Source organism: Ischnura elegans, chromosome 9, assembly GCF_921293095.1.
Source record: "Ischnura elegans chromosome 9, ioIscEleg1.1, whole genome shotgun sequence".
Lineage (NCBI taxonomy): Eukaryota > Metazoa > Arthropoda > Insecta > Odonata > Coenagrionidae > Ischnura > Ischnura elegans.
Genome location: NC_060254.1, coordinates 52,052,978 through 52,066,260, shown reverse-complemented (window position 1 = coordinate 52,066,260; position 13,283 = coordinate 52,052,978). Strand labels below are relative to the sequence as shown.

At 37.2% G+C, this 13,283-nt stretch overlaps 1 protein-coding gene across 11 annotated transcripts in view; it reads left to right on the top strand.

Annotated features, from left to right (window-relative positions):
- The window catches only part of LOC124165409 (protein madd-4), a 1,214,641-nt gene that overhangs the window by 1,184,095 nt on the left and 17,263 nt on the right, over window positions 1-13,283 (top strand). For 8 of the 11 annotated variants that reach the window (XM_046542805.1, XM_046542812.1, XM_046542809.1 and 5 more), the window contains 3 exons: window positions 226-467; window positions 4,122-4,295; window positions 11,158-11,311. In XM_046542805.1, coding sequence (XP_046398761.1) covers window positions 226-467; window positions 4,122-4,295; window positions 11,158-11,311 — 570 coding nt within the window. The remainder of the gene's footprint in view (window positions 1-225; window positions 468-4,121; window positions 4,296-11,157; window positions 11,312-13,283) is intronic. The other 3 variants (XM_046542804.1, XM_046542808.1, XM_046542807.1) reach the window with 3 other exon arrangements.

Sequence of the window (13,283 nt, the reverse complement as noted above, 5' to 3'; positions counted from 1 at the left end):
GTTTTTATTTTACCAGCTTAAAAAAATATTTATATGTACATAGCATGCCAGACGTCAGATGCTATTTACTGTGAGATATTGGCTGCCACCAAGATGCCACAGAAAGTGATGAACCCCTACAGCAATGACCTTAATCTGTCTCTGAAATAGATAACCAATTCTGCTCATGCTATCTTTATCTGCTGAACAAAAGCATCTCTTTTCATTTTCATCATGTTTCCCTAGGCGCTGAAATGCTTCGCCCTGGTGATGCATCCAATGGAAACCGCCAACAGCACTATCCCATGCAACCGGCTGCACCAAAGTCCATTAATACACTGGAAGATCACAGTCACGAATTGAGAGCTGGGGAGGCAACCCCGGTCCCTCTGATGAACAAAGCGGGCAATGAACAGAAGAATCGGGGCAAGTCATCGAGTGGATCGAGGCCAGCCACAATGAAACCTTCTCTTCTGGATGGAGAGCAGGTAATGATGACTTGAAATGACCTTAAAATATATAAAATGGGTATTAATATAAGTGGTGACTTTACTCTCTTCTTTCATGATCATATTTTCACAATTAGAAAATAATTATTAATTTTTTCAAAATATAATAAGTACCGTTCATTCATTTAGACTTAAGAACTGAGTGAGTGTGCTATCTATAGTTTATACATTCTTCAGTTGGCTAGAAAATTTGTTGTCACCATCTAGGCATTTAAATTGTTTCACTAAGGTCACCACTTGTGACACTGACAGTAGAGCAATCCAAATGCCACATGGAATCAATCCATACTCTAGAAAAGTAACTGAAATTTATATTAAATTTAGGTGAAATTATCTATTGAATTGATAAATTTTTGATGACATTCCTTGTCTTACATTAGATACTTATGCCCAATCAAAACTAAATTTATTATCAGAAGTTGGGTGTAAGGGAACATATTATTTTATCAGAAGTAGTTTGGAACCAGACATTAATTGATATGGAATATGAAACATTTTAGAACCATATTAGGGCCGTTCTCTGTGGAAAATTTTAGGATAAATATTTGTTTTTTATGGGCATGAAAATTGCACCACAATTCTATGAATATCATGCTGTTGGGCTAAGTATCCTGTTAGTTCTTGTATTCACTAGTTAGAGTTCACAAATTTCATTTCCAAATTCCAGGTCTGATGTGGCCATTTTCAGATCTGATTGTAGCTGGGAATTGGCTTTAAATTTATCATTGGGCATCTGGATAATGAATACTAAAGTTTAGAAATTCAAATTAGTAGCTTATTAGCCACTTAAGAACCAATTCCTAAAAATATAAATGATGATAATGTATTTCAAAGTTCTGATAAGTGATAAGAAAATAATCAGTAGTGATCGTATGATGGTATTTTCCCGATCTGGTATCTGATGAAAAACAGCTTTGTTTTGCAAACAAATTTTGTTGCAGGTGATATGCCAAACTTTTGAACAACATATATGGTTTTATTTAAGCAATGGTGAAAACATTTAGCAAATTTGGATAACTATTTTATCTCTCTTTCGGTATGTTTGGAAATAATTTTTGCTTTGCTGCTTCCACATATACATGAGTACAAATATTTTGCCAGCTATTATTTCATTACTGGGTAACAGTGTTAGAAATATCCATGGTAAAATTAAATGTGAAGAAGCCGATGAAAAATATTTTTCAAGTGCCCCGCAAACAAAATATTTCAAACAAGTCATACCCATTGCCATTACTTATGTTTTTCAGATAACAAGGATACGTATAATTTAGCTGTTATAATTAGTACATGCATATTTAATTATTTATTATCCTTGAAAATACTGAAATTCAATGACATGCTTGTTTATTAATATTTTTTGCGTAGCATTATTCTTCAAAGAAGTTTAAAAAATAGGCTGTCACTGTCTTAAAATCTGGTTGACATAGTTTCACCCATGTTATGATGACCATTGTAGTTGAAGTATGAGAAGAAAACTTAAATCTTAGTTTATAAGTGTAACAGCTCTAAGCTTTTTCTTCCTACCTGTATTTGGCCCTAGAGAATTAGGCTAAAACAAGGAGAGGAATAAGAAATTGGTAATATCCCCCTCAATTTTCATTGCCCAACTGGTTTTGTTGCTCACAGCATTTTCAAAGGTACAAGGTTTTTGGGAGAGAGTGCCCAAAAATTGCAACAGAGCATTTAACCCTTTCCTGCCAGTGCTAAAGAAAGAAAAAATGCTTTCTTTACTGTGAGTAGAATGAGTATATTTTAAATCATCCTTTCGTGAGCTCTTTTTTCTTGGGCACGAATTGCCCAGGGATTCTTGTCTCTCCAATTTGGGACCCAACTCAATGGGCATTAGCCCAGCCACTGGATTAGACCCTCAAACATTTTCTTAAAACATGTCCATGGTCAACTTATGGCATTAGCAGTGTTTTTTATCATAATTGTCATCTATGACTTTGAATAACGTACACTTTTATATGAATAAGCAACATTTTTTTAAGTATTGTAGAATTAAAACGAATTTCTGGTGTTGATAAAAACAAAGTTAGTAATTACAAGGCAATAATACTTTTAGCTTCAGAAGTCTGTTAATAATTAAACAGAAATCTAGTTTTAAAACTGCTAACGCACAGGACAACGCAAATAATTTATTTTAAAATATAAAAAATTGGAGTATGCAACAAATTTTTCCCTGCAAAATTGATTGTCATTCCTGGATTCCTGCTGTGAGGAGGATCATAAATGTATTGCAGTGTAGCGCGCAATGCGGAAGAGTGGCACCAAAGTCTCATTAAGCTGGGTCTCCGGAGGAGCCTGAATACCTCCGAAAATTGCCACCTCAGAAGTCACTTCCCTTCTCCCGCATTGGCTATAGCCGACGTTCATTAATTTTCATTGAAAAATTCACACCTGCCACTGCTGAGGTCTTTTACATATGGAAATGCTTGTCCATTATAGTCAAAGTTTGGCACAAAAGGGTTATATCGGTTCACTAATCTCCACTTTAGACACTGACAGTAGAGCAATCAAAATGTCACGGGGTAATGATCTATATTTTGGATTGTTAACACATTCAATGTGAGCCTGATTTTCATGAAGTTCATCAGAATCGGCCGGTGAAATAAGAAAGAATAATAGGGAAAGGTTTTTGCACCATAACTTCTGTTCAAATGTTGCTATTTACAAATGGCACAAACGGGTCGAAAGAAGGAAGCTTGCTGAAGGCCATGCATGCAATCCAAAGACTTGGAAGTGGATATTAGTCACGTACGGAGGCGGAGAAAGGGCTCCCGGCCCAACTGGCACAACACGTCCATTGATGTGCTCTGTATCTTGGCTTGGACGGGACCACATCAATTGACGTACTCTGTGCTGAATGTGTTAACTGAAATTTATATTTGACATTATATCATGCATAGAATTCATAACTTTTCAGTGCTATTCTTTGTGAGTGTGAATGCTGTATTGCACACTCTTTGATCACCCTGTGCTTAGCACAGTGCTGCGGACATTTTTGAAAACAATGTAAAACGCAATCAAAGGTGCTGATTGAATCAAGCCTCTACAGAACAGGGCTTTGACAATGGAATTATGAGCTATCTCTTTCACTCAGCAGTCTATACCACCTTATCCGGTGTAGTCCTCAAATTTCCACAGAGGAGAATGATGCGCTAGCTTAACTGGCGTAATCACTCGACCGTAAACTGGGGGATCCGGGTTTGAATCCCAGTCGATGCAAATGATTTTTCTTCTGTGGATTTTTTATACAATGCATTGTGAATGACTCCATAAAGTTATCACCGTGGTTAGTCCCTGTATACTTAAATTAGTCAAACATATTAATAACTACATGCAGTAATACATGAGTATCTGTTTAATAAATATTAAATCCTTCATTCATGAATTCTCCCATGTGTTTACTAATCTTTCCTTCATGCTCCACTTCCTTTTACAGCTAGCATCATTCAGTAACATGTTTTCTAAGCTATTCTTGTTTCCTGTGTATTTTTTACCCTTTCAGTAATTCCTTTCTTAATACTGAGGGCTTGATTTCCATGTGCTATCCTTTATCCACATGCATAGAAACGTGGCAGTTTTGAAGCCAGAGCTGTCTTTCATTGTTGCAACCTCTTGCTCCTGCAGGGTAACCTAGTGCCCTCCCCCTTCTCACCCACGATTGGAGCAAGCCCAGTCACCCTTGCACCCCCTCGTTTGTCCTTTGACGGAACAGTTGGGGATCTCAACTCTAACCCCACGACCAGTTCGGGAAGTTCCCGCCCCATGCCCCACTTGCAGAGGCTACTTGCTAATTTGCAGGTGAGGGGGGTTCAGGAAGAATCGAAAATGCAAAGCATCTTTTAGGTTTTCCACTAGTTCCGCTGCATTGTGTCCACATAGCTAGTTAGCAAGCACCTTTGCCTCTGTGTGCAGAATTATTTTTAGAATTAATTCATTGCTGACTCCTCTTTTCCATTTTAAATCATTCTGCCTTTTGCTTCTACCTTATTGAAGAGGATGTATAATACCCTTCTGGTTGGCCAGTCATAATTTGTCTCTTTTCTCATGTGTTACTTGTTTAAAACTTACCTTTTGACCTTGATTTTTGTGAAATATAGATAAACCTTTGACAATAGTTATCTATATCTCTAATATAAAAATTTTACCGCCTGGAAAATTCTGAGGTTAAATTTTCAGACTCAAGTTACAGAGTAGAACTGACATCTGTACACATGTAAAATGTTAAGATGATATCAAAACTTTTAGCAATTATGTAATATGATATGAAATATTTCAAACTTGCTACATGAAATTTACATTGATTCCCCTGGACTATGAATCAAACGACAGACCTTTGGCTTTCTGCTGGCTTCCACAATTACCAGCAAGCATGGCTTTAGCATTGGGATGTGGTTCATCACAGCTAATGGCTTCTTGGAAGGCAAAATTTTCCATCCTTGATGGATCACAAGGTCCTAGGATCAGCATTGCCATGAAAATCAAGGAGCCTGTATGGTGCAATGGTCTTTGTAGTGACACAGAAAGCCAAATATCCATGGTTTGATTAATGTCCAGGAGAATTATTCCCCGTGGCAATATGTGAATTAATGCATCACAAAAAAACATCCAATCGAGTGGGAGTAGTGCATCCTCTTAATATTCAAGGCGCTGCTGTTTGCTTCTATTAGATATCCTCCATTTTAAAGAAACCCTGGTATGTGCTTTATACATTTCTTTATCGATATATGCATGCCTTTCTTTTAATTTGTAATAGCTGTGAAACTTTTTGAATCACAAAAATTTTTCTATTTGCAAGGTAGGTGTTTCCTATCTGTTCAGAATGTGCTTTTGTATTTTCAAAATCAAATCCTTTTTTTTTCATTATTTGTGAGAACACAATTTCTCAGCTTTTAATTAGAATGTTTCATAGATGCACACGATCCTTAGTACTTACCATTGTAGGGGTCAAATTTATGTGAAAGCATCACATCAGTATGTTGTTGGGATAAAAATCGGCAACCTTGATTGGATAAGCAAGCCATTGGGGAAGTATGCATATTCAAGCTGGAGTTTTTGGAAAAAAATTGAATTTTTCCTCAACCAAATGGGAAGTTGGATTTAAAAGATCTTCAGCCAATGAGACAGTAAAGACCAATGATATATAAGAATTCATTTTTTACAAAGTGATATAAGTAATGTGCCGATAGGGATGGGTCAGTTCTGTTTATTGGTTCTTGATTTCACCAGTTCTTGAAGTTAAATATGAAACCAATGCCAAAAATAATCTGGTACAAATAAATTGTGGAAAACCTGTTTGAACTCGGTTTGCTTGTTGAAAGTAAAGGTTTTGGAAAAAAAATCATGAAGCCATTCAGCTGAACAAAAACAGCTTGCAGAAATCTGAACCATGGAATTGCTTCTATGATTTAAGGTTTTTTAGAATCTTGCAAACTTGATTTCTTATACCACCTCAACATAAGAGAGCCTTATGAGCTGTTGAATAGCCTTCTCCATGTAGTCTTGACTTCCAAGGTCATCAAAAAAAGAAAACCTTATTTCTTGTATGCAAAAATAGTTGCTGGTGATTCTACACAATGCTAACAACAGCATGCACCATATTATTCCATTAGCACATTGCCACCTCCGTGCAGAATAAATGGCATTGGAGGGAAAGCTATATTGCTTAGGTGGCATGCTCATCAAAACTGACTTATATTGTATCCCATGGGATCTGGGGTCCAATGGAAACACTTCAATAGCTGAATTACTCTCGGCTTAACTACACTAAGAAAAATCTTTTTTCTTTGACAAAGTGGGAGTTGTGGGAAAAATTGCTGTACTAAGGAAACCTTGCTTAATTGACACATTTCCCTGCACTCCCCCATTTTATGTTGGGAAGGAAAATTTATGAAGTTTTTTTTTTTCATTTCAAGTTATAGAATTGTATTCTGGGCAGTTATATAGTTGCCAAGGACGTAGCCAGGGGCAGTGGCGGCTCGTGAGTCAAATGCTAGGGGGGGCGCACTCCACCGGGGGGTCATAATTTTTTAATATTTCGTGTATTTTATTAAGTTTTTACGGCAATCTAGGAATTAAATTCTGTGATGCCATACGTTCCGTTTTTTTCAACAAAAATACCTAGTTTTCTTAATAAAGCATGATTAATAAATACTAAATACAGTAGACTCTCGGTCATACGGATCGGCTTAGTCCGGACTCTCGATGATACTGATCAATGATCTTGAAGACTAAAAATATATTTGCTGCGATATTTTGCAAATACAAACGAAAATACGTAACTTTAGGTTTTAGCGCCTACATTCTTCGTGCGGATATGCCCGCAATACACTTATGGTGTTCGTTTTTCAATCATAATGCGTTATTTGTCAAATCTATTCAACATTTGCAATGATTTAGGTAGCAATGACACTTGTAACACCTGAGGAGGGAGGAGAGTGTCACTGACTTCCACTAGGCAACAAACACTACTAGAATGCGCGCGCTTTGCTATTGCAGATGTAAACTTTGATGGCGGTGTTCGCGTTGCTTCTTGAATAAAGTATGATTTAAAATCAACAATTAAACATTTCTCACACATTTTAAACAAAATATGAAATACTCACAGGCCTTTCGTTATATTGCAAAAGTCCATCCTTCTTTCATTCTGTCCAGCAAAGTGATCAATTACACGTTCGTTGAAATCAGCGCTGGACAACAATTTCTTTCTGATTAAACACATGGCAAGGGCACTAGTCTATAAATAAACAAGGGACGACACAAAATAGGCCGACGAAAAATACGAACAAAAAGAACAAGGTGCCTGGACACAGAATTGGGACAATTTTTCCCTATATTTCCCTTAAAAAAACGAGCACTGTTGATTAATTCAAAATTGTCTTCTTGAATGTACACACAGCACTAAGAAACTTCTTAATCGGCAATTAAGCACAGTTAACCCCTCAAAAATGATGTCTGAACTCATTTCACTCCGTTCTTTCCGAGAGTCTTGCCGTTACTATAAGGAAGACTCAAGGGAGTTAGAAGTCGTGGTCCACTAATGCTGATTCAGCTGAGGGACGAATTTAAGGTCAGCAAAGGCATTCAAGCAAACAAAGGACGTCACGGACCATCTCCTTGAGTCTAAGATTCATATGTGGTAAACACACGAGACGCCAACGGGTCGCATTTGGAATAACCGTGTCTTCGAAATCATTGCCATGATATAATAGAAAATAAGTTCTAGATCGTAAAAGAAGACGACTCGACTGAGCCACAGATGGGAGCTGTAAGGATTTCCGCACTGATATGAACTCTTCGAGGCCACATAAATCAGACCCAAGTGGGCATTTTCCGTCAGACAGCTACCGCTCTGCCGCTGAGGAATTAGGTGAACATGAACTAATACAACAAGGACGGCTAGAAAAATGATGAACCTACACACAAAAGGTGCATTGTACGCGGCACTTCATGACATTAATTGAATGACTCTATTTAAAGTCGCGCTTAACGATTTAAATTATATTTAATCCTTCACCCTTTCACGCACGCAACTATTTCTTAAATTATAAATCAGTGGGGAATGTTAGCTGATTTTTCCTAATACTGCAGGTCTTTTGATAAATTTATCTGAAAAATAGGTACCGCATTTCTAATCATCGGGAAGATATGAATACATTGTTAAGGCCTAAATATTATAATATTAGTTTCCCCAAGGTTCTTGAAATTCGTAATCATAACAGAACTGTGTCAAATACTAGAGAATAGTTTTCCTTCGTCAATACGGCCTTTAACTGGTTGGATTTTATGTGTTCCGGAATTCAAACACCAAAAAACGCAAGCATAATGGGAAAATTTATTTACTGTAGCAACATCTACCAGTAATTAAAAATTTAAATCGTTTAACTACACCCAGTACAGTGACCATTCTGATTCCGTACGCCCCTTTTCTGTGGCAGCACCAAGTAGACGCCAGATTATACGCCCGCCGGCCTGCGCAGCGATGTCAGCTCACTCGTCGCTCTGCGCATTTTCGGACGACGTCCCAAGACTTCCATAAGACACAACGTTAGACGCGTCATAGCACCAGCGGCCCCCACCACTACCACTCTCCATATAACTGCATGGGGATGGATTTGGACGTTCTGGCCAGCGCCCCACGGCTACAAATACGAACTTCTCGCGCTATTTCTTTTCGTGTTTTTCCAACACTTTCGATGCATGGGACTGAAAAAACGCTTTGATTAATCAGATGTATAATTATAAATTAATGGATACTTATTTTTTTTACTTTTTCAAATATTTGGGAGGGGCGGCGTCCGAGAGTCCTTATGGGCAAACCGCCACTGGCCAGGGGGGGATCAAGGGGGATTGATCCCTCCCGAAATGAAAGAAAATTAAATAGATACTTTATGCTCGCTTGGTGCTCACACGACGATATTATATAGTGGTGCTTGGACATCTAGTAGTCCAATGCGACTTAAGTCAATAATTATCAAAGCGAATTTGTAGGTGCAGTGTATGTAGTTGTAGTGCAGTGTGTAAAATAATAGTGCTGTGAATTAGTGGAGAGGTGAGTGACTTATGAGCCTCCTGAGGGACCGCAGAATTGACATCGACACCGAGGAGTTAATTCATTTGGTCCCTGCAAAGAAAAGCTAGAAGGCTAAATTCAATTTCATACTAATATTTTTATAATTTGCTTTAAGGGTTTATAATAAATATGTATACTTAACCGTATACGCTATTTTATTTATCTTATAAAAATAATTTTCTGTTTGTCTACTATTCCATAAACTCCCCCGAAAATATTTTCTGGCTACGGCCTTGATAGTCGCCAAAGCCTCAAAAGTTCTGATGCTATCTTTGCAAAAGAATGCAGATGAAGAAGCATTCTCTTATTTCCCCTTACTGTTGAAACCGCGAATTCAACTCTAAATCTGGTAACTTGACAAAATGCTTGCTTGGAGAAATACTCTTTCACACTGTGCAGACTTTTTGAACTAAGTACTCTTGTAGAGTACATATATGCCAAAAAGTAAAGTTATTTTTCAGAAAGCTATGAGTACATATATTACAATAATTCCTTTTTTTAATGTAGCAACTGCCAAAAAAATAAATGAGATATGGTAATCACCAGACTCGGTTACTTTTACTAATTTTTTCCTCTATTATGGTTCTTACTTAGTCTCCATGAAAGCATGTGGCATATTCAAAATATGGAGTTGCATCTTGGAACAATAGTACATAATCATGAATTATATCTTAGTCAAAGGAATGACAGTTTTGGGGTGTATCTGCACTCTTAAGAATAAGTATTTTTGGGTGAATGGATTTATTTTTACCATGGGAAATAACAGTATTAATTTGTAAGTTAGATTCAGGATGTATTACTTGGATATCATAATAGAGGCAACTTATTGGTCTGTATTAGGAATATCATATGGAAATGTAGATTCTATTTTTTAATAAGAGCTTTGGCACTCAGAGAATGGTTTGCCTGATTTTTTAAAAGTGATCTGCATGTTAGAATTTGATGTTAAATATCATTTTTATTCTATTTTTGCAAGGTAATTGTCACGATTGCATATTTTCCTACCCAACTATTGCACAGGAAATGACTTTTCTAAGGTTTGTGGTCAGTCGTTTTAGAAATAGAATTTTCATTGTTGCATCCAATTATAGCTGCATGATGATGCTGCAAGATATTATTTGGTAGTTTGCTTTTAGAGTATGTCCAGGGCGCCTAAAACATAGTAAATTTGGTATACAGGTCCAGTTTTAATGATTTTATGTTTATTGTTCGTGCGTTAAGCAAGATTTACTATTGCATATTATTTTTGAAATGATTGTTAATACTTATTTTTTTCATGCATATGCTTGAGAGTTGATTACATAGTATTTGGGTTCAGAGTATTTGAGGTTCATATTGTCAAATTGCCTGCAAAGTATATGAAGTAATTTTGACAAAAATTTCCATGGCCTTGAAAAAATATTTTTGTAAATCCCTCGGAATAATTTAATGATATGTATCAGTAATGTCCAAAAAGCTATAGTATACATATTTGACATTGAATGGGAATTTTTCCCATTATATGCAATTGGCATTAATCTGATCACCCTTGATATTTCAACCTGTTGGACACACTTATTATCTTGCTGACACCAATTTGTCTCAACACCAAATCCTACTAGTTGGGAGTTTATAGGCTTAATAAGACTTTACAGAAACTCTTGGTGTAGCAGAAAATGTGGGGTTAAAGAGAATGTGGTGTTGGCCACTGGTGAAACTAACTGCCAGCAAAAATTGAAAATGATCAATAAAAGATAGGTATTTCAAGTCAGTTACTGCTTTGCAATTGATACTTTTTATTGCTGCCATGAAAATGTTTGCGTGCATATGTTTTTGTAGTTCATGTTACTGACATTTCTGGTACTTCTATAATGCCAAATGATGCCTTTTTCCTACGGTGTTTTTGATAGAACTTTGTTCGCTTTTGATCTGTGAACATATATTTTTTTTTATTAGGGTAAAATATGAAAGAATCTATTTGCATGATGCACGTTCATTACTCTAATGCATGTCATATTTGTGTTTTTTCTTATTGTGTGTCCTGTATTTTCATGATTAGAAATACAGTTTTGTTCACACCTTTTTAAAGAACTTAAGTCACACAAAGCACAGAACTTTTGGCCTTTGCAGGCTTTTGGGAACTCTCGGGGTCACCGTATGGTGGCCTCTGCACAAGAGGATGGTCCAGCAGCCATGGATCAAGACGGCTATGATGCTCACGAATCGACTCATGATGACGCTAGCCCCATTGTTGTCTTAGGAAAGGGTAAGAGCTATGATGATGACAGTGTTTAGTTAGACCAATGTACTTCGATCAATCTCATAAATGTTCTCTGTTAGCATTTATAATAGCATTTTTCAAGGAATGTCACCTCTAATTCTACTAAGAATAACTGAGGTTGTGAAAATTTTTCCTTGTGATGCCAGTGCATGAGCAGTTGCACTTGAGTGAAAACTTTTTCTGTGTAGTTCATATGAGCTATACTGTAACTTTATGGACTTCTAGCAATTGTCATTTGCTAATAAATGCATGATATTAAAATTCTCTCCATTGAATGGAATATGTTTAACGTATGGCAGCTGTAGCAATGCAGAGAAGAATGTTGAATTTCTTGTGCAGAAAATTTAATTTCTCTAAAACATTTCAAGTTACATAGTATTCATTTTCTCAAAGTTGTAAATATTCTCCTTAGTTTAGGATAAGTGTAACAGTTTTATTTAACCAAAAAAACCACAGTGAACCCTCTCATAAAACACATAATATTGCATAATATGTAGCAAGGTATATTGCGAGGTATGCTCAATGCCAAGTTAATGTTCAGGGTTACATGGACGGGGATGTGTGTCACAAGTTGCACCATAGAAAAATTTTGGGGTAAGGAGATTAAAAATTTGGGGAATTTTAAAATGCATACAATGCAAGAATGTGGGAAGTTGTTATGCATGTACTTTTTGGGGGAAATGGGCCATCGGCATTGGGGTATGGGCACCCTTGGGCATATGGATGGACTAGCAACTGTCCAGGCAGTTGTTATGATGGGCCCATGGTGGTAGCTTGGGTCACTCTCAATGCCATCTGATAGCCCCATCAGTAAGATGCCAGACAGTTCCCAGTTGCCTTGTGTTTGTTCCTGTGGAACAAGTGTTAACCCTTTCCAGCTGGTTGATGATAACAAAGTTAGTGAACACAAAGTATGTACTAAGACTTTAAATCCAGTAGTCCATTATTAGAAACGCTAAAATGTCAAAATTTCTTAGGCAAAAAAAATGAGAGCATTAAAAAAATTGGAGTGTACAACAAAATGTTATTTTTTTCCAAAAACCAATGAAAATGTTCTTCACTATGGATTTCTGCAGTGAGGAGAATCATAAATGAGTGGGAGGGTCAGGCTCAATTGCTAAGGAGTGGCCTTAAGGCCTCTCTAAGCTGGGTCTCGGGCACAGCTGGAATGCATTCCACCATTGCTGCTTCAGCAGTCACTCGCATTCCCCATGCCAGCTAGAGCCGATGTCCAGTCATCTTCATTGAAAAATCCACGCCAGCTATAACCAACGTTAGGTCTTCTCATTGTATGAAAATGTACGAAGACTCCACCTGACGTTCTGTGTGAAAGGGCTAAATATGTGACACTGCCACACTGTCATGAATGAGAATGGGGTGGTTTCGTTTTATTTTTTTGTTGCCTTAATCGAAAGATCATTACTCCTGGAATACGTATTCCACGCTTTTAGATTTTTAAATGATGATATCCATTTTTTGCGGTTAAATGAAAAGTGAAAATTTACAAGTGCTTGAAAATGCGATGGCTAAGTATGAATGCTGGGAAAAGCCCGAGTGATGTCAGGCTGCTGCTGCGTGAGGCCACCTAGGTGCGAGGCTATGAACGCCGCTACAATACAGGTTGCTTGCTGCCAAGCATGGCAGTAGCGTAGAGTACCCTGCTAGCAGATAGCGCTTGGCTTAAATAAGGATTATCAATGCCCTATCAAACGAAGGAAACTTTCCGACCATAGGCAATTTTAATATTTGATTATTAAGAGATGTTTCCCTGAGCTCTGTGCCTCAAGCATGCATTGGTAATCTCAGACGAAGTAAAACTCCTTCCTGACTACTCCTATAGTATCTAGGTCCCTGTGACGTATCGTGGAATGGCATCGCATGGGCACCAATCTGGCCTTTTTTGAATGAGGTTAAAATTTACCATTAACATTCTTCTAAACAGGGATTTCTAAAGCCA